Source organism: Drosophila miranda, chromosome 4, assembly GCF_003369915.1.
Source record: "Drosophila miranda strain MSH22 chromosome 4, D.miranda_PacBio2.1, whole genome shotgun sequence".
Classification (NCBI taxonomy): domain Eukaryota; kingdom Metazoa; phylum Arthropoda; class Insecta; order Diptera; family Drosophilidae; genus Drosophila; species Drosophila miranda.
Window position 1 is genome coordinate 13,402,500 of NC_046677.1, and position 22,414 is coordinate 13,424,913.

General features: G+C 41.8%; 2 protein-coding genes across 5 annotated transcripts in view; both read left to right on the forward strand.

The window, feature by feature from the left end:
* Nucleotides 1-22,414, forward strand: part of LOC108161672 (voltage-dependent calcium channel subunit alpha-2/delta-3) — a 34,174-nt gene that overhangs the window by 8,214 nt on the left and 3,546 nt on the right. The window contains exons 1-6 of one of the 2 annotated variants that reach the window (XM_017295976.2): nucleotides 13,581-14,390; nucleotides 20,024-21,353; nucleotides 21,425-21,601; nucleotides 21,660-21,737; nucleotides 21,799-22,175; nucleotides 22,234-22,385. In XM_017295976.2, the coding sequence (XP_017151465.1) occupies nucleotides 14,218-14,390; nucleotides 20,024-21,353; nucleotides 21,425-21,601; nucleotides 21,660-21,737; nucleotides 21,799-22,175; nucleotides 22,234-22,385 (2,287 nt within the window). In that variant the 5' untranslated portion in view covers nucleotides 13,581-14,217. Of the gene's footprint in view, nucleotides 1-13,580; nucleotides 14,391-20,023; nucleotides 21,354-21,424; nucleotides 21,602-21,659; nucleotides 21,738-21,798; nucleotides 22,176-22,233; nucleotides 22,386-22,414 lie in introns of those variants that run through there. The other variant, XM_017295977.2, reaches the window with a different exon arrangement.
* LOC108161683 lies at nucleotides 1,537-20,110 on the forward strand. Of its 3 annotated transcripts, none has more exons than XM_017295995.2 (2): nucleotides 1,537-2,260; nucleotides 20,024-20,110. In XM_017295995.2, the coding sequence occupies exon 1, from the start codon at nucleotides 1,626-1,628 to the stop codon at nucleotides 2,208-2,210; it is 585 nt and encodes a 194-aa protein (XP_017151484.1). In that variant the 5' UTR covers nucleotides 1,537-1,625; the 3' UTR covers nucleotides 2,211-2,260; nucleotides 20,024-20,110. The 3 variants fall into 3 exon arrangements, with proteins under 3 accessions (XP_017151484.1, XP_017151483.1, XP_017151482.1); XM_017295994.2 differs by lacking the exon at nucleotides 20,024-20,110 and adding an exon at nucleotides 7,215-8,322; XM_017295993.2 differs by lacking the exon at nucleotides 20,024-20,110 and adding an exon at nucleotides 7,218-7,295.

The window sequence follows — 22,414 nt, forward strand, 5'->3', positions numbered from 1 at the left end:
AATTTCTTTTCACCTAGCCATTTTTTAAGTTTTGAGAGAGATAGTCATAGGGTGTCCAATCTGGAGAACGGGGGGTTGGTAAATTTCGTAGTTTAATTCATACAATTTTATCATGGCGACAACGCTCTTGTGAGCGGGAGCGCTGTCCTGGTGAAACTGATAGACTTTTTTCTTCGTCATGTGATTTTTTTCATCAGTTCTAAATCGAATCGTACCAAAAGATTGGAGTAGTATTCTCCAATAATGGTTCTGCCTTTTTCCAGTTAATCCACATGATTATGCGCTCGGGCATCCCAGAAAACCCAGCCCTCACTTTGTTGGCCGACAATGCCGAACTCTTTTTCGAGCGGTGGCGTTTGTTTTCCGCTGAGAGCAATCGCGGCTTCGCCCTTGACGAAAGATTACTCATATTTAAATATTCGCGAAAAACATTCCCAACACGTTCACGAGAAATATTTAGAGCCTTAGCCATCTCTCGCTGCTTGTTTCATCCTGCGCTGCGCTCATCGAATATCATTCCGATTTTTTGTACGTTGATGCGTATCAGTTGCATTTTTTCCGTTTTCCGAATAGTTCAAAATTCGATCAAATTCGTTCAAATTGCACCGAAAGGTGCAAATATACGTATATGTATATATTCCTTTAAACATATACATTAAAATTATTTGTATCATTAGATAGAATCATTAGATAATTAATCATTAAAACTCCCGAAAAAATTATTAACCGACTGAAACTTTCTTAGCTGATAGAAAACACTGATCGTAAAAAGTATTTATGTGTGGTTAGAAATGGGATCTTTTGGTGACGCCGATTACTTATCCGCCTGGGCCAGTATTATGATTAAGATTTACTTAAAATATCTACAAAGAGGATATCTCATAAGTGGTATCGTAGGTATAAAATATATGTGGAAAATTAACACCAACCAGAAAACTAAGAAAAATTTGAGATTAATTTTAAGCGAAATTAATATTCACCTTTAAACAACGTAAAAATTTGCTATGCAAACAATTCTAAAAAAATTTTAATGCTTTTTTACACTCTTTTCTTAAACCTACAAAAGGTTTCAAAACATGCCAGCATTAGTTGACTCCCACTCCCCAGAGCTGTCAGACTGTCAGCACATGGAAGGAGAAGACAGCTGCCGTCAAGGAATGAATGGTGACACATTTGGGCCCCAAACCGATGATAACAGATGGGGCTGCTATTTTTATAAATTTAATGCCGAAAGCCTTCTTCCTGTTCCCACGAACAAGTTCATACTTACTTACGTTTCAGTCCGGCCAATATTGCAAGAACTCCATCAATAAAAGTGTGCGCACCCCGACTTGGGCCTGTTCGCCCGACATTAAGCTATCAGGGAAGATGCTTGTCCATTGGGCATGCGGCAATGCATTCCTACTCCTAGTTGTCTGTGGCTGTGTCCATTGCCCAGACGCCATCGTCGGGGAGGATTCAGCTCAATCTAGTATCTAAGTTTTTAGACTGAGGAGACCTTTGAAATCGGAGAGTCATGTGATTCTTGACATGACTGTCAGAATTTTTAACTCAACATATTCGGTTTCTCATCAAGAAAATATACAAATTAACAGTTTTCCCCTCTAAATTCTAAAAATAGTAAAATGATTATTGGAGAACTATTTGCAAATCTGTTGCTTATCGCAGCTTGTATTTACACAATGCGCAACCTTTCTAGCGCAGAGCATCCTTATGGATATGTTGTGGCTGGATTTTGCTTGGTCGAAGGCATAGCGGGCCTGCTGCGTGCGTTGCCAGTTGCGGATGTTGACGAAGGCGGATTCGCATTTGTCATTTCGTCCACCATTTTGGAGGTCATGCCGTTGCCCATGGCTAACATCGAGTTTTATCTAAAATCGGATCTCTCAGGAGTGGCTATGCTCCATTTGTTGACCATTATACCACTAATCTATGATGTGGTGGACAAGATTCTCGACGATTCAGACCCTGGCTTAACGGAATGGCTTAAAGATCTTGCACTATTGGGGAACATCGGTTCAATGGCGTACTTGGCTAACAATGACGACAACAACCCCGTGTACTTCGGAGTGGTTGGCATATCGTTCTTCGGAAGATATGCCGCTGACCATATTTGTTTTCTAAAGGATTTTGGTTGTAATCTGGCTATAATGACCAACGCTGGGACCATGTTTCTAATGACCTACGCACTCACTGCGCCCCCAAAATGAAACACATTTTGAGCAGATTTAAATAAATCGGTCTTAAAACTTTAAAAAAGGTAAGTCATTTTTATACCCGATACTCATACTCAATAAAAAATCTTAGGAATGGTCATACAATTCTCTTTTTAACCCATTAATTTTTTGCACACCTGCACTGCAAATACGGATTCTGTCTTTATAATTTCTGGTAACCAAATTTTGGTCTCGTGCAAAGTACACTCAACAGTTTTCTTTTTTGCTTAGCTCGTGATCAACGGGGGAAGGAAAGATGAGAGCTCGGCCAGCTGGCCTATTCAATACATCCTCAAAATTTCTTAGGTTAAACTTAACCAAATGCAATTAGTCTTTGTGCCGGGCAGGGTTCTCCGGGTGTGGGATGTGGGATGTGGTCTGATTTGGTTTGGCTTTTGGTGGCCATACATAAATCATGAAACCAAAAACAGAAATTTACAGACACACAGTCCAACACACACGCCGGCACGTGGAAATGGAACATACATATATAATGGCTTAGAAATTGCTTGACATACCGGACAAAATGCCCATTGTGTGTGCGGCTGGTGAGACTGCAACGCATAAATCTCGGAGATTTGAAATCTCATTGACAATTGGAAATGTGACCAAAATCATGCATTTCCCGCTCCCTCCACCCCACCTCCACCTCCACCACCGCCTGCACTCCTTGCTGCGCGGGGTGATGTGGGGCTGGGCAAATTGAAAATACATTTTACACAATTACAAATTGCAATGAAATTGATTTATCACGCACAAATGCACGAAGGTCACGCAATCCACATAAATTTGGACACACCAGAGATAGAGGGCGGCGAGACCCATGCCCGGGGACAAGGACCCGTACCCGTACCCGTACCCGTACCCATACCCGACTCTGGTCTGTTTCCGATTCTGGTTCTGATTTTGGCTGGTCTGCAATTTGCCACAGTTTTTGGCCCGCTTGCCACCATTTACATACATATTAGGCTTATTACTGGGCGACCATCTCAGCCACATAGCGATGGCCGTCCTGCTCCTGCATGCTGCATTCTATTTAACGCTTTTAAGTCCATGAATTATGCGCACTGCACTTTGGCCCAAACATCACTCCCCGTCGGCTTCCGTTGCGGGGTTTGTGTCCCTCCTGGTGCACATTTTATTATCAGCTGCATTAAATTTCATAAAATATGTACGTAGTATCTGTATCTGTACGTACTTTCTATGTGTGTATGTGTGGGAGTGTGGGTGTGGGCCAAACTTTTCATCGTCTGCTGCGGCTCCTGCTGACGCCCATAAAGTATGTGGAGTGATAGGGTGGAGGCCTTGGACTACGTGATGCCCCAACGAAAATTGCAGAAACGAATGGGGGCAAAAGAACCAAAATTCCAAATGCTGACCTGCGAAGAACTAGAGCTAAACCGATGGATAGATTTCCTAGATGGATGACACTAAAACTAAATTTGTAAAAATTTCCGGTCATTCCAAAGGGTTTTTTTTTCAAATTTAATATAAATCAGTATCAAAAGACAAGTCGATCTATCCATATTTCTTTCCATCCGTTTTTATAAGAATCTTATCTTCAAATAATTCCATTTATAGATGATCTGTAGATCATCTCGTATTATATTTCTCAGTTTTCAGTCATCGCCCGACTTCGGGAACATTGGCTCTTTTCAGTATCTTTTCCACGACTGACAGACAAGACAGACCACGATTAATTCTCATACAAGGATGTAAAAGTTCCAATTTTCAATTTACTTTTCAACAATTTTTAATTATTTATATATATGTATTTTATTACTTCAGCTTAACTCTAAGATAAACCCCAAAGGTATTTTTTAATTAAAAAATATTATTGAATTCATTCATAAGCTATTCTCTGAATCGTTAAATAGTAGAGTAACGAACTTTTCAAAGAGTGGAATGCGTCAACGAGTCATTTCTTTCTATCCTCTTAAGTCCCCGACTTAAGCTTTTCCAGCTGCCACTTTCAGTCCACTCTCTGCACATCCCTCAAACTCATGGGGAGACGTGAATGAGCGAGTGGTATGTGGGATATTTGTTGTGAATAAATGATAATCGCTGGAGTTGTCCGCTCTCATGAGTCGACAACACTCAGAGATGCACTCTCCATCTGTTCTGTGGCTGTACTTTAGCTGATTGTTGTACGCTGGCTCTCCTCCTTTTGGCTCGGCCACTGCCTGGTCCACGGCCTTTGACACTGAGTCCATTTTCCAGCTTCATTGTGCGGACATTTTATTTTCCCTCCGTGTTGCTGCATTCTGCGCATTTCCCTCCGGAAAATTTTTATTTATTATGAACAAATATTTTGTATGCCTTCCAAGTTATGGCACTGGTATTTACAACATTTAGGAATTTCTTTTTAATGCTGAGTGGGGGGGGGCTGGCATAGAGCTTGAACTTAAATTGAGTGTAATTTAAATAACTACACTCATATTCAAATACGTGTCATATAAATGAATGTGTTGAATAAAATCCTTTATAGAGTTATAATATTTCAATGTCGGCAGAGACTGTCGAGACTGTAAGACACACACTGATCTTGCGGGACTTCAAGCTAAGGCTCTACTCTAACGGGCTAACCAAAACTAACCAAAGGAAGAAAAAAGTATGCCTCTATTTAGATGAACACCAAGGAAATTGAAGGAACACAAATTAATTACGCATACCAAAATTGCATTTATATCAATAATGCTGCTTTAATGAAAAATAATTGAATATTTGTCATGCAATTCGCCTACAAACACATGGATAGGCACTCACGCACACATGCATCGCATCGCTGAACTTCCTGAAAACAATCAAATTGAGGTCATTTTTGTAAATTGTTGCTGCTGCTCCTGATTCCGCTCTCGTTGATGCTTTTGTTGCTTTTGTTGCTTTTGCTGTTGTCGTTTATACCCTTTGAAATATGCTCGATTGGTTTTCATTAAGCTCTCCACATCGATAATAACTTTGCGTTGGCTTTTGTCCCATTTAATTGTAATTAATCGAAATTAGTTAAAGTCATTTTCGGTTTTCGTTGATTGGATTGCACGCTACGTTAAATTTTTGCAGAAGTTTGTAGTCATATAAATGTCACGAAAAAAATAAGTTGGTTATTGAATAGATCTATATATTTATATAGATTCATACATAGTATGTTATTTTATCCTTATTTTATGTATGTATTTTATATAAACCTACAACATAGCTCCCTTTATCAACAGTTTTTCCAAAGTAAACAATTGACAGAATTCTTGAAAAGCTTATGGCAGTCGGAAGCTTTTTATGTTAAAATGTCCCTGTCCAATAAAAGTTATCCTTTCAGCATTCGAAAGCTTTCGAGGTTCAAGGAGATTCTAAGAGTGTCATGGAAGCTTTAAGTGAGCTTTGCAAATAACTATTTAATGTTTCCACCATCCAATTATCGTGTAGAATATTTTTAGAGGTCCAGTCCAATGTAGAATTACAAGCCAGAGAAATACATTTGAAACAAAAATGTCATCCTAAACGGGTTACGATGTCCCTTAATGTTTATCAAATATAGTCAAAAGTATTCTCTTTATAAATTCTCATTAGGCAATCTACAATGGCTTTTTGCGAAGAAATCAACAATCAACTTTGACGACATCATTCGTATTCATTTATTCCACAAATCGATTTACAGACCAGGACACACATACAAAAGGCTCACTTCAATAGCCATTTAGCAATGCATTCTGCTTGGTTACCTGTCACTGGTAGCTAATCGCGGTATATTGAATTCCTAGAGATACAGCAAGTAGAAGGAAGAATTTCCATTCCATGAACTATCCCAGACACATCATCAAAGATCAAACAATATGTGTATTATGGCTAATCGATTCGAAATGATTCACATAGTTGTACACAAAGACATTAGGAATATGTTTTTACTGCCAGAATGACAGAATATTTCTGCTCTTTAAATGCCTTTGTCTTCCTCCAATACTCAAGCAGGTATCTCATAGTCCTACATAGTCGTAGTTCTCTGGTCTGCGGTTCGTACTTTTTTTTGTGTTCATTTGTGTGCGGACTGCGAGAACACTCGTCAAAGTCAGCACCATTGGCATTGTTGTCGCTGAGTTGCTGCTGCTGATGGTGCTGCTGCTGCGGATGGGAGATTGCATAATGCATGAGCGACAGGATCCTGCCGAGTCGGCACATTGGCCTATGAATATTCAGCCGGAACCGACACATGCACAAACACTCGCAGATACGGCGACGCGACGGCGACAGAGGCAAACTGTTTGGTCAAGTGTTGACAATGGTGCCAATCATCTCAACAAAAGCGAATGCCTTTATGAGCACTTACCCATCGCCCAATGCCAGCCAAGTCGATGTCAGCGCATTGTGGCCACAATTGGAATGGCCTAAGGTGCCACTTCGTATCAAAGGAATCCCTTCGGTGCGACGTCGAATGCAGCTCGGGGAGTCCCCGCCTCCTTCTTCCATTGTTTACACTTTAATTAGGTGCACAATGGCAATGGAATCTCAACACTTGTCGGCCTCGCCTCTGATTCTTCCTTTCTCGGGAGCGTCGTCGTCGTCTTTGTCGCCGTGCAAATGTCAGGTGTTCCTTTTGCTATCGGCGCCTGCCTTCAGTCATTAGTGTAATGAAGCAATGGATGTGACATTATCCGAAGTTCACTGAGATGTTCGTTAAAGGCACAAAGAAAAATTCGCTGAGCTTTTCTGTTAGCTAATTAAGAAGGCATTTTTGCAAGACAATAGAAAAATTAACTTGGGGTTCTATTTGGCTTGGGCACCTTTAAAAATACTTTTTTTTAAAGAAGCTTGATTTAATCAGGGTACCGAAAATGGTTTCCTACCAATTACGATTCCCATCGGATCACACATTACCCCTCCATCTGTCATATGAATCATATGTCATATGAAAAGTAGCCTTTCTAACCTTATGCAAACTTCCCACAATTTTTTACACAGTCTAGCCAAAACTATCCCAAACTAATCAAACATTCCATTCATTTTCAGCAGAATTCACCACATACTCGTACCAGCAAAATTTTAAAGGTCAAGTCGTTAGCATGACCGGCTGACATGGATTGTTATGAAGAAAAAACTAGAACCTTTTTGCTGTACCGTTTATAAGCCAACTACAGTTAACGTTTTTTCGATGGCAAAACTTTAGCAAAAAGAAAACTGAATAGATTTTTCGCATGTCGTGGGAAGACGAAGCGAAGCGTCTGAGTCCCATAAATCATACGCCGCCCATCATCAGTCAACGAGACAATGGACGTGTCCTCCGAAAATGTGGGCAAGTGGAACAACGCCCGATCCAGTGCCGGGATGCGATGGATGAGCGAAATGTAAGGAGAGGAGGGATACGATTCTCCTGGTAGCTACTGGTCCCTCTGCAGCTGTCTGTCATCGTCACGAGCAACAAGGTTAAATACTCCGGATGCCTCTAGGAGTCCGCTCCTCTTGTGAGTGTCAACGTCTTGTCCCCGGAATGTCAGTGTGACGATGTCAAAGGAAATTAATTAAAGACCCTCGTATTGTGTAAATGAGGGACGAAGAAGGAACTCGAGGTAACCATACAATGGGGGAGTCATATCTCGTTAGGGTGTGCAAATCGCCTTTAGGCCCCATGCTCGGATCGGGTTAAATATCCAGTCGAAGACTAATTTTCGGTTAATTGAATTTAATTTAACCGTAATTGAGCTCGTGAATCTCCTGTGCAACAAAAGCAATTATCGATTTGCCTGAACGCAGCTCTATTCATAGCTCAGAGGCGTTGAAACGCTTTCATAAAGTTGAGCGATACCCGAAACCGAAACAATTTGCAGGCTCGGAAACCACATTAGGTGTGAGAACCCTTGGGGCCCTGCAGAGATCCTTCGCATTTCCCTTCATTGCTTCTCGTTCTCGAAATCTTTTTATTTCCGCTGACTTTCAAGGGCGGAACAAATTAATTGAACATGACCGGACCAAGAGTTTCCACTGAAAAGATAAATTAAGCAAAGTGCCTGGTCGGGAATTAGGCAAGCGGATTGGAAGGCAAATCCTCCCGAAAGCCCTCTCGCCTAATTAAAACGGGGCTGCCAAGAAAAACGGCCCAGGCTTGAACTCTGGCCATTATAAGGAGCAAATCGCATTGAGAACGGCTGAGCCGGCACATAAACAATGTCACAAACAGATTTTCGGTTTCTCCAGGACAAATCCAATGAAAGCTGTGTGCCCAAGCAATTGAGGATAAGGATTCCGTTAAATTGTTTTGACATTATGAAATGGACAACGACAGCTTTGCTTGACTTCAAGTTCGAGCTGAGAATCTCCTTAAACAGAAATTTACAATTATAATCTCTGTACAAAAACAAACGGGACAAAAAACGTATTCCAACGAAAATATTCGGAATTAAATGACTAAAGAGGAACATAATTCTGTGTGCATAGCACCTATATTCATGATGCTGGCTTTTTTCGAAATTACATTTCTTGCGGCTGATGACGCCTGATCAGGATATAATAAATGATGACGAAAGCATAGTCAGCTGATAATAAAATCCAATTCTAATTCATATTTTGACGAGCAATTTAAGAATGTTTTCATGATGTATGGAAGATATTAAAATCATATTTGCACCAAGAGTCGGATTACTGTCTATCTGACAGCAGTGAAAGCAATAAATCACAACTAATTAGCGGTTTGGTGTGGCAGAGAAAGCCGCAAATGCCACATGCCAGTGATTTTGGGCAAATAATGGCTACGAAATACTAATTAGCAGAATGTGTGTATAAATGAATTGAAATCCGGCTGCATACGTAACAGCTCGCATGTTTTCGCTACTGCATTGTGCAATCTGACATTAAGGCGACAAATTTATGTATAAAGAGAGGAGATCCCAAACAAATATGTCAGTTTTGCTGTCATTGCCCATCGGGGAGTGGGGAGTGGAGAGTGGAGAGAAGAGAAAAGGTCCTCGACACGTACAAGGGCCATAACTCACAGAGAAACAAGAGCAGACCCCACGAAACGGGTGCAAGTTCATAAATTATGGCACTATACATACGTTCACTTTCCGGCCAGAACGACTTTGACACTCGACTCGCAGTTAACAGTAACAGGGTAACGGCAACGTAACAGCGCCGTCTCGGTAGCATCCGAGCGTAATTAATGGACTTACTGTCGTTTTTGTTTTTGCTTTTGTTTGGCCTGATAATGCGTGTTCATTGGGCTTTTAGCACGCTCAGCGTAATTGATATGCAATTAAACGAAAACCAAAATTCAAATGAGCCCTCCAGTAATTAAATCAAAACCAAAATTCGAATAAGCTCTTAAGTAAACCACGCTAAAGCTGTTTAAGCCCTTTTAACGCTCTCATTTGTTCAACTCTGCCAAAACAACACTGGATGCAGCACAGCACTCCGGACAGAGGACAAAGGATGGATGACGGGCAACTGGCGAACACGACAACTACATTATAGATTATTTTGAAACATTTTAGCTTGTTCGAACTCTTAACACGCTCGGGGTGCCGGTTATTTCCGCTCACTGGGCACAAACATACTCGTACAGATACTGCCTCACGTACGTGGACAATTTTGGGTAAAGGACTTGCGGTCAAAATGAAATGATGCTGATGCGCTATTGGACTATAAAACGTAGCCAGCCAACCGTGAAAAACAAGGCTGAATAGGAGAACACAGGAGTAAACGAGGCACGAACCTTGGCCAGGGTGGATACAGCTTTAAGCCCATCTCTGAAATGTATACTACACAATTTGAACGCATTTAGAAAATTCCTAAATGTATTATTCAAGACCCTCAATTCGCTGAAAATAGCTTTACTTTATACATACTTGTATTCGTATCTCTGACGGAATTGAGCATACTGTATAATATTTTCCAAGTTGTATTCCATTTTATTAGCTTAAAGTGTAGAAAAATGGATCAATTCGGAATTTAATGTAAAATGTATCTAAACATGTCTCTAGAATAGAAACAATTGTATATTCAATTTAATTAAATAAATTAAATAAATCGATCGTTAGCAAGTATAATTTTAGCTTCATTCTCTCATAGTTTTCGTTGCGATAATATTTATACTTTGCGATACTGTATAAAAAACAATCCAATAAACATGTAAAACATTCATAAGTGCCCTGCCAAAAACGAAAAAGGAAAGGAAAAATGCTCGCGCAATTGGCGCCAATCCAAACAGCAAAATGGAAATGACAACTGACACTGGTGTCAACCTATTTTTCCTTACTTATTTTTTTTTTCATTTCTGCCTTCTTCCTCCTGCTGTTGGTGTTGCACTGGTGACCGTAGTCAAGAGCAGCGGCGGCGAAAACAACAACAAAAGTAGGTAGGGTGCCCAAGAAATTGATGGGCATTGGACCACACAGGGTGCTATAAAGATTATTAAATATGTACATATATAAATATATACGAGTTTCGTACAATTCCTGTATGGATCAATCAACGAATGCCGACAGAACGATAGTAATTAACGAGAACTTTATTAACTTCTTGAAAATGACCCCAAGCGCCTTCTGGTCGAACCAAGTAACACTGTCACTCGAGCACCCCGACGCAAATCAATGATTGAGGTGCCTTCTCCTTCCTATATTTTTTGTTTTCGCTTTCCTTTTATATCACTTTCTTGATTATCAATTCTCTGTTTTTTATTGGAAGCAAAAGGAGAAAAGAAATGAAAGAGAAAAGAATCGAAAAATGAAAGGAAAATGAAAGTTGATGTTGCGAAATATTGTCAAAGCAATTGCCCTCAGGGGTCTTCACATCCTCATTCCGAAGGACTGGCGAAAAAGTTTCCAATGGCAAAAAAGTTTATTATATGCTCCAAAGCGCTCGACTCGATTAGTACTTTCTTCTTGTCTATCTATGTATCTCCAATAGAACTAAGTTTTCCATGAGTGGTGGAGAGTTCTTTTGTAGGCACTTCTCGAGGCACCCAACGTACGAGTAGCGTCAGCAGCGCTGGAGAATATGACACAGATTTCGGCTGCTCATAATTTCATGCAAATGAAATGCGCTTTTCCAGCATTTTGCGGTATTTCGCTGACTGGCTTTCCGCACACTTTAACCGCCTAAAAGGTGGGGAACCAAACAGCTGTGGTACGTGACACCAGCGTAGAGAACACACACGGGTCCCCATCTTTCCTTCTCATCCGGAAAATATGTGTGCCACAGCTGCCACAATTATGAGCATTATCATGCCCCGCAGTAAGTAGTGCTGGTGGTGTTGCTGCTGCTGGTGCTGGGACTGTGGGTTGGGTTGGCTGCCCTCGAAAGTGTGCTCATCATTTAACCTACCTGCAGTATGACAAGCAAACCTGAAATGCCACTGAGAACTTTTTTCGCTCGTCCCTTTGTCAGTGCAGACAACTGCAGGCAATTGCACTTCAAGAGTGTCCTTCATAATGTGCTCCTCTAGTTGTTATACCTCGTTCTTGTAGGATACGTGTAGGGTATTCTGTGTTCATATTGAGTTAAGCCCAATTCATAAGCCTCTTGTAATTCCCTTTCAGATCACTAGCCAAGTAGATGAAGAGACAAGCTATAGAAAGCTAATTATTTGAAGTCTAAGTATAGACCGCAATCTGTTCCCATCTCCTTCCCCTTATTTTTATGTTGTTGCTGCAGTTTTAATTTCTATAAGGATTCCAAATGAATTCACGTAGCGGGTATGTTATAGTCGAAATACCCGACTTTTGGCCCTTACTTTATATTTTTTCTTTTTTGTAAAAGTAAAACGTTGTTGAGTTCATTAAAAATTTGACTAAGTGCGTTGTCATCATCATCATGGCATGGCAAAGCTGGCGAGGGCTGGCAGGCATCGCCTCTTGTGGCTCTGGGTAGGACTCTGGCTCCTCATAGCCATCAGAGCGACTATGAGGCTATACATATGTGTGATGATACGTGGCTTCCTGCACGTCCTTGATGTCCTGGTGTCCTGGTAGTAGGCGTGAGTTTGTCGGCCCGACTACTGATGTGCGGTAGGCGCACTTGAACTTTGTCGTCCTGTTCCACGTATATTCGTGTGTGTGCATATGCGGAAAATGGTTGGGGCTTTTGTTTCGGGTTTCGCCCACTGAAATTGGATTTTCTTGCTAAACGCACGCAGAATGTCTGAACCGGGATTATGTCGAGACGATAGTCCCCCACAGTCTGTTTGCAGCACATGAAATATTCAGGCGGCATATGGATGTGGCAGAGAGCAATTACGTCAGCATCCAGGGACGTACTATATTAGCCTCGAAATATGATTACCTTGAATGGAAAGTCAATTTCGTATTGATGGGGCATAGTGACTTTTAAAGGATCAACCTTTGATATGCAGTTCATGTCCTAAACCTGAAACCTCGCCCCTAACTCAGTTTTCTGTCACCCACTGCTCACAAGCCACGCCAGAGACATACTTTTTGTGAAATTTAAGCGTATTTTAATTTGACCAAAAGGAAGATTTTGTTCTAAAGCTTTAAGAATTTATAAAATAATTTTAGCGAAACAACGGCGTATATTGGCGGTGTTTATTTTTCGTTATCGTTATAATCGTTATCTTTGGCACATGGACATATATATTTAACTAAAATAAATAAATATAAAAAAAAAACTTAAAATTTTCAGATAAAGCTCAGTAAGTTTCATTTCTTCATAAATAAGTGTCGATGGATCGAAAACAAATATTTCATTATAATTCATAAACATGTTAAAATAATCCCAAAAAGCGAACACTTGTTTTTATTTGGTAGAAAAATTTCCTAGAAGCTGAAACATTAGTAACCAATACCAAATAGTTTGGTCAGACGTGAGCCAATAATATAATAGACTTCTGAGCAATCTTCTGATCGAGTCCCACAGCTGAATCTTTTTTAGAGTGATTTCTCAACCATTAACGGAATGACTACTTCCATATATATGTATACTTATAAACAATATAACCATAAAAGAAATCGACAGTCATCTGAGTAATGATTAATGATATTTCCTAGCACAATTCCGAACAATTGTCAAAACTCAGCCACATGAGACTCTTGCAATTCTCTTCCACAGATATCTCTTACAAAAATAAGAAACGGGGAAAGGCGCTCCTTCTCTCTGTTGTGAATATGCGGCACAAAAGGGAACGCGAGGAAAATTCGACGAATTCCCTCGTGGCAAAATCAATAGATAAAGGAAAGCTAACGGGAACAGCTGTTCCGGAAAAGCGGGCGGCGGCAAAATGTAAACACGGCAGAACGGTCGAGCGGTCGAGCGACCGAGGAGAGCGACTAAAAATAGGACACCAAAGAGCGCCACACAGAAGAGAGACCCAAAAGAGATTTTACGCTTCTCGCTTTCACAAGGAATTTCCACATTTTCAGTCATTCGCAGCTCTTCAACGTCGGCGGTTCGTGGCTCGGAAAACCCGGAAGCCTCCGACTCGGGCCCCACACACACACACACCCGTTCACACGTATACACCCATACACACGCAGGCAGTGACAGTGTGCTCCATATGTGTAATCAAAAAGCGTTCGGAGCCCCGCACTAAGAGCAAGCGTTTATATATAGAAAATTTCTACGCACAGCTGAAGAAAACTAAAATACGAAAATAAATTACGAGAATCACATCTTGTCCACCTTGCCGAGCCGAAATGAAAAGTTATATTTTCTGCAGTGTTTACGTGGCCTACGGGTGTACGCAATAATCACGATTATTGTTATTATTATTTGCATTACGCATACGCCCAGTGTGTCGTTGGTCGTTCGGTTTGTGGTGAAAATAAAGAGCGAAAATAAAACCAAGAAAGAAAATCCCGTCGCTGCTGGCGTCGCTGTCGCTGTCAGCGCTGCGACTCCACCCAAAATTGTATATCAATTTTGAGGGGTTCTCGCTCTGCTCTGCTTAAAGTGCGGTGCGGTGCGGTTGCGAGAAGCGCCCTGTCGATGCCATAGTGTCCAGATCCATACCCAATCCCAATCCCAGCGAGAATCGTCGTAGCGCAACAACAAGGAAAATGCGAGAAAAATGTTTGGTTTATGCGAAAAGTTGATGACACATTTTGCTGTCATTTTGACCGCATTTCTCGTCTCCCAACCGCTGTTGTTGTTGCTGATTTGCGGGCCGCCAGTGACGCCGTATGGCGGCGGTTCCACCTCATCCTCGTCCATCTTGGTGCAGGCCTCGGCTGCAGATGAAGCGTAAGTTTTCCCTCAAAAGGGGGCCGTCCTGGCCGGCATAGATACTCGAACGAGCAGTTCGACATGTTCGACACGCATACCCGCGCGTATCCCTTGTAGGGGCTCTTGAAAACAAGTCAATTAAGGGGCGTGTTCCTATCATCATCGTCTCTGTCACTGATGTTACTCGTATTCCCCTTACAGCCCTACTCCTGCTCGTACTCGTGCTCCTGCCCCTGCCGGTCCCTGTGGCCGTCTTCGTCTCGTTTTCGATGTCGCTCGTTAATTTTTCGTACATTTTATGCTAATTTTGTTTGGCAGCCGCCAGTTCCCTCGTGCTATTTCTTCACGGAAACTCCCTGTAGGCATTAAGTGGGCTTATTGGGCTGGGCTGTGGGTGCCCGTATATCGAATATTATCAGCTTATTTTCACAGATTATTTTCTCCTCAATTTCACAATAATGTACCTTGTACCGCTGAGTAATTTTACATAAATTAGACAGCAACAGACATCCTGGTCAGAAAATCCTGGTCAATGCTAGTGTAAAATCTCACGGTTCACGGTCTATTGTCGTCCGCTTTCAACGGACTTTAATTGATATAAAATCCGCTTATCTCAAAACTCAGTATTTGCATTCCTGTCAACTGATTATATAGTTCATGGCAATTGGCTTTTACTTCAAATTATTTCGGGCTTTCATTGCAACCTACATTAAAATTAGTCTAACATTAAAATTATCATTCAGTTCATGATTGACTATTGACTTTATAGGATTTAGGATTCAATGGAAATATATTGATTGTTTAATGCATTCAATTCGTGTGTGAACATCATTCAGTTTGAGTCTTAAACATCCAGCGCTCTATGGATAAAAGCACATACGTACATTTAGACTTTTCTTATCCAGACATTTTTTTAAAGAAAATACTGTTTACTTGTAGTGAATCTTCAGCTCCAATCGCTAAAGCATTCACTCAGATATTTATTCCCGAAACGGCATCCTTTGGCAATCTACCAAAATGATTCCTTTTATATGTGCAACATTTCCTCGATGGCTTGTGATCGAACTTAAGTTTTGTGTCTTGTGAGTTAATTAGTTTTGTAGCAAACTGAGCTGTGAAAAAAATCAAATAAAATAAGATAAGTAACTAACAATAATTAAATCCTTACGTCAAAGCCTTCATGGACTTCCGCAACCTGCAATTCCAACATGAATTTTGATGGAAGTCCTAACAAATGGCAAATAAATATTCAATCACATCTTTGCTTCATGACTTTTCAGTTTTATGACCACTAGATTTCCCCCGGGGTATTTTTAGAGTCGAACCCCACGCACCTTCTTTCGGCCATTTCGCATTGCGTGTTTAAGCATTTTGTCTTTTGTTTCGAGCATTTTTTTTCTTCATTCTCCGTGAATGTATGCGTCAGCATTTTTTCCCACTTCTACTCATTCCCTCCGTCTCACTTTGGGTCGCCGAGTTGGCTGCTTGGGGGTCGAGACGCTTCGCATTTTGTTTTGGGCCCCAACTTTTCATAAAGTCACATAAAGAAATTATTTGTCTGACATGTTGACTTGGGGAACGACGCAAACAGGTAGAACGGTAGAGCGGTAGAACCAGCGACGCCTATTTACGGCTAATGAATATTTTATTGGACATTCGTTGGGACCGCTAAACATCATGCCGAAAGTTCTGCAATTAATTTAAGTAACTAGACGGCTTGGCTGGACATTTTTGTAGGATTATTTGTTTGTTTGCTCCCATGGCAAATGTTCGTAATAATTTATAATAATTTCATAATTTTAATTAAATAAAGAAAATATGTGCACACATTGCATAAAATACAAGTTGTATGCACATTGATTCCAAAAGAAAATTATGCAAGTTGATAGAATATGATAAAGAAGAGCCTTATTTTGTTAAGAATAGGTAATTAATTTTTAGAATCTAGTAAGTGGGGATGGTAGTGGGTATTTGTACAATAGGATCTAAAGAACTACCGAGCACTAAAACGTAGTTAATGAAGATTTTTGTCAAATTTACGTACTTTTTAGGTATATTTTATACGAAAGGGGGTGCTCAATGAAATGTTTATCATTTGTACAGTTTTCTGTAACTCGAACACTCCTAAAGCGCAAAACTGTTTACATTTAAGAATTCAATGAATCCACCAATAACGTCTCGCCCTTTCTTTCCGACATTTTACATCTACGCTTTTCCATTTAATCGATTATTAATAGACATTCCTATTTTTATGGTATTCGAATCAATATATGCTAGCATTTATAATTTATTTTCCAAAAGTCCAAAAGTTTTATATGGCAGATGGTTGGAGTATTACTTTTTTAAGAGTACATATATATGTACGTCAAAGAATCTCGCTTATGCAAAATTATTGAGCAAACATTCAACAGAAAATTATAAATAAATGTTCAGTTATTATATTTGATATCGAATATATATTTGTATTTATGTGAATTTCCTTAGAGCACAATCGAGAAAGAAAAAAACTCAACAAAGATCGGCAAACAGCTAAGCGACTGACTCATAAAACTGTCGCAAGGCCACTCAATTTAGAATTAAGTAAAAGTCCAATTAGCAGCCTACATCAAAGGGGCATTAATAATCAAATATTTATGGGAAAAAAAATTAGTTTTCCAAACCAAATTAGCGCTACCAAAAAGCCACAAAATGTTGGCCTGGAGAAGGAGAGAAAACCCAAAAAGATTTAATGTTTCCATTACACAGAATATTTAAAGGAGAGGCGGGGCTTTTGCCGCAATGCCAACATTAATAGAATATGGCCATCTGTACCGCTAGGGAGCAGCAATAAAAAATCAATCTAAAATGTAAAACAATGTTGAAAATGTGTTTGGCAATGCCGCAAACAGAAAATGCGCACGTTTTGCTATCCGACCTGCCCACAATATACATATTTCCATCAGCAGTGAAATCTCTTTAAGAGGACACAATACCTTGGATTCGCTTTAAACTACGCTCCTCCCAGTGGAAGCTTCGTTCCGGGATTTCCGTAACTCTTTCTTATCATATCATTCCAAAGCTTTATAAATTCGAATATTTCGGACCATATATCTCACTACAATTCAATTAAAACGATTTTGTATGTTGAGAGATGAGGCAAGGGCCGCGGCTCTACGTGTATACCCGATACTCAGTCTGCGTATGTGTAAACTTATGATTTATACAGTAGAGTCCGGCTATAACGACTCTGCTTATAGCGTCCGTCCGGTCATAGCGACGAAAATTCGATGACTTGATTGGTCCCTATACAAACTTATATGAAAGCGCCTTCGCTTAGTACGTCTCCGCTATTAGCGACAAACCGCTTATACCGACGATATTTTTCACAATTCAACTGGCTATTGCGACGTGCCGAAGAAAAATACAGCGAAATAATGCCAAACAAATTAAGCATTACGCGACGCTGTTAGAAATGTATGTATTTATCAATGATCGGCACCCATTTCAAAGGAAGAACTGGATGAATATGTTCTTATTGACAATGATTTGGCGATTTAAGGCTGCAGAAATTTTGAATAGATTCCATACAAATTGTAATGACGAGAGCTTAACGCACAGCATATCACGTTTAAATAATGCTGTGCGCGATTGTTTTTATATGTCAAAAACTTCTGCTAAACAATCAAAAATTACTGATTATTTAAAATAAGAATACAAAGAAAAACCACACATAGAAATTAATCTTGTTATATTATGAATTATGTATATGTATACGAGTTTTCATGAAAAAAAAACATGTTATTGTTATTTTTTTTGGTTACAAAATTAATTTGGTCTATTTAAAAACCTATTACGAACATGGCAACCATAAAATAAAGAAAAACTAATTTTTTTTTTCTCCTTTCGGTTAGAGCGTCTTCCGGTCATAACGACGTAAAATCGTCGGTGCCTTGAGTGTCGTTATAACCGGACTCTACTGTATAATGTTAATTCATTCCACCGTTTATCCTGACAGAAACAGATAGAGAGTTGTTGCTCATTCTGCATATAATAATAATCCGATTTTTCAGCTGTTCATCTCTAAGTTGGGCATGATTTGAGTCTTTTGCCTTCGAATGGGAACACGACAAATATAAATTGATCCCAATGAAAAAATACTTTATACTCGTTTGAATAATGTTGAGAAATCCGTGGGTATAGTACCCCGCTTTAGACACCTGCTGTACTTGTATGTAACTTGCTGATTCGTTTATTCGACTGTGCTCCTAGGCGGACGTGGTCTGATAAGTAGTTACCGCACCAGAGAGCACCAGTTGAAAACTGTGCCATGTGTGTTGTTGTTTGACGTAGATAATAAGAGCCATCTAAAACAATGACAAACAAGATACGAGTACGGCCACACACCAAGCGATGTGGCCAAATTAATTGAACAATTCCAGGACGCAATAAAACCCGGAGAGGTATCATCCATTTCCCACTAGAAACGGACGACAAACCTTTTCGAGGGTGCGTGTGCATGTGCGGGGCGGAATAACTGTGTCAAAGGCAACGTCGCGTCGGCGACAGAAGTGAAATGAAAATGGCGAAGCAGCGCCGCCGGCAGCGGTCGCACCATCAATTCCCCAACAAGAGCGCCCCTCCCGTACAAATGGAGAGCAAGAGAGAGATCACATAATATAGTGCAGTCATGCGCAGGCCCCCCAATCCATCAAATGTTTATAATAATTGCTGAACTTACACTTGAAGAAAATCTAGGCCAACGAGTGCCCCATTGTAACCTATTTTATTATTATGTATTTTTATTTTTCTTGATTGATATCATTCGACGGAAGTGATTCTCAGCAAATGGCAGATTAGATTGGAGGGACAGTTTTGCTTTTTAGATGAATAAGGATTGAAAATTGGCGATCCAAAAGAGGCGATCCACCCAAAGTGATTGTTTTATTTCGAGAGATCAAGTAACTCTCCTTAAGAAAGTAATTTGATTGAGGTGTACTATAGTACATATCACAGTATTTAAGTACCACAGTACTTCTGAATTGTTCTGTAATCATGTTATTTTATGATTGGAAATATCCCTTACTGATTGTGGTATCGAAAAAAATATCTCTTAAGCAATTACATCTTTTTAAAAATAAACCTTGATTAAAAACTTGAATCGTGATTATTTCTCCGCTAATAGTTACTTGTGGAACTCGTAACAAATATTTATTAGTAATTAGTTAATTCTTTGCTTATTGGTTGTCCGAACTTATTGAATCTTAGAATATAACAGAACACACTGTAGGTTAAGAGAGAGCATGTGTTAGTGTAACTAAGAGAAAGTAGTACAAATGAGAGAATGTGCGCGCGCAGGCACTTGTTGATTTCTCACCACAGACACACACTGGCATAGGCCATTCACAGCTGATTGTGGTGAAAACGCTGGCGTCGCTGTCGCTGGATGGGTGGCCGGGCTGTCACCACCATTAAGTACCTTTCCCTGAGAATACACCTTGCTTTTTCCACAAACATCTCGCGCCGCCACACCTCCCCTTGACGAACCCCCCACGAGCATGTGGGCTAATTGAATTAGTGGAGCTCGGACAGGTGGTTGACATTTGCGACTTTAGGTAGACTCTGCAGAGTGGCCAGATTTTCTAACAGGGTCTCCTCTGTTCGTTTCGTTTCAGCGTGGGCAAGTGGGCTACACAGTTTGGGGACGAGCTGTTCCTGCTGGCCCAGAAAATCACCAAATCGCAGGAGATCAAGGAGAAGTACAAGGAGTACAATGCCCGTGTAGAGCTGAAGAACGGCACCGAGCTGATCAAGTCAATTACGGCCAATGTGGGCAAGATGCTGGCCCGCAAAATGGACGCCGTGCGCTGCATCCAGGAGAAGGCGGAGAGCGTCAATGAGAACTTCGAGTTCAACCTCACCTACGCCGAGGCCAACTACACCTACTTCTCCAGCAAGTACTCGACGTTCAACGGGAACAGCTCCGAGGAGCTGGAGGAGAATCAGGCCGAGTTTGCGTGGATGTACCGAGAGATGGAACTCAATCCGGACACGCACTTCTACAACACGCCCGTGGACACGGAGCACAGCTCGGTGCATGTGCCCTCCAACGTTTGGGATCGGTCGAAGCGCGTGCTGAAGACCATCATGTGGTCTGAGCAGCTGGACGAGGTCTTCCGGCAGAACTATCAATCGGATCCGGCCCTCTCCTGGCAGTACTTTGGCTCCGACACGGGCATACTGCGTCACTATCCCGCCTCTCAATGGACGGATCCGCGACCCAATCGACTGGACGCCGACATCTACGACTGTCGCAAGCGATCCTGGTACATTGAGACGGCTACGTGCTCGAAGGACATTGTCATCCTGCTGGACCACTCCGGCTCGATGACCGGCTTCCGGCATCACGTGGCCAAGTTCACTATCCGCAGCATCCTCGACACCTTCTCCAACAACGACTTCTTTACCATCTTCAACTACTCCGCCGGCGTGGACGACATTATACCCTGCTTCAACGGAGCCCTCGTGCAGGCCACGCCCGAGAACATCGAAGTCTTCAACGAAGCCATCGCCAATTTGCCGGACCCGGAGGGCTACGCCAACCTCACACTCGCCTACGAAAAGGCCTTCCAACTACTGCGCACCTATTACGAGAAGCGACACTGCAACGCGACCTCCACCTGCAATCAGGCCATCATGCTGGTCACCGACGGCGTGGCCGGCAACACCACCGATGTTTTCCAGAAGTACAACTGGGGGAATGGCGAGAATGGCACCTCCAAAATGAACGTCCGGATATTCACGTACCTTCTGGGCAAGGAGGTCACGAAGGTACGCGAGATCCAGTGGATGGCTTGCCTAAATCGCGGCTACTATTCGCATGTCCAGTCCCTGGACGAGGTGCACGAGGAGGTGCTCAAGTACGTCGATGTCATAGCCACGCCCTTGGTGCTGCAAAATGAACAGCATCCGCCCACCTGGACACACGCCTTCACGGACAAGACGGTGAGCGGCCGGGAACCCTAGCCTTTCCTATAAAACATAAGCTCGAATCTCTCCTTTTGTGGTGCCCTTAGTATGATCCAAAAACCTCGGATGATCGACGGCCACGTCTCATGATAGCGGTTGGAGTGCCCGCCTTCGACCGGTTCTATCGCCACGAGAACAGCACCAATCGAAGGGCGCGTCTGTTGGGCGTGGCAGGAACAGACGTGCCCGTGGAGGACATAGACAAGCTGACGCTTCCCTACAAGGTGAGTCCTTGATGTATGCCAGTCTGCTTGTCCTAATGCACAACCCAATCCTTTCTAGCTGGGCGTCAATGGGTACTCCTTTGTGGTGTCCAACAACGGGTATGTTCTTCTGCATCCCGACCTGCGACCCCTTGGGGTGAGTGTGGGCTATCAATTTCTAACGGTGCGAATCCTAATATCTTCTCTGCGCCTTGCAGACTAATGGCAAGATGAATCCCAACTACAACAGCATCGACTTCACCGAAGTCGAGCATCTCTTCGAGGATCGGAGTCCACGCGAGCCAGGTGAATCGATCCTGAAGATACGCAGCGCCATGGTGCGCCATGAGGCCAAGGAGTTCAAGGACATCTCAGTGAAATTCCACTACGACAAGATGCGACGCGTGTCGGAGGAGATGCAGGACTACTTCTTTGCCCCCCTGCCCAACACGCCATTCACATTGGGCATTGTGATGCCCAGCGAGTATGGAAAGACGTGGATCAAGGTCGGCGAAGAGGTGCTCAAGAACATTCACATGAAGGTCAATATATCAGACTTCTTCATTGGGGAGAACTGGAAAGTGCATCCAGACTGGTGGGTAGCAGTAGCCCCATTCCTCACTAGAATACAATATATGTATGCTTTCCCATAGGGTCTACTGCAAGTATCACTATCTAGAGGGCCACGAGTTCAAGACGCCGGAAGCGGAGTTGCGTGAGTTTCTGGGCAAGATGGTCAAGGACGACTGGAAATGGGCAGAGCAATATGCAGAGGATGAGTCGGATTGGGATGACAAAGATGATTGTATGTATTCCTTCCATCCTCAATCCCCA

Excerpts from the sequence above, each read along its gene's own strand:
- LOC108161683 (XM_017295995.2), top strand. The coding sequence starts at position 1,626 with ATGATTATTGGAGAACTATTTGCAAATCTGTTGCTTATCGCAGCTTGT.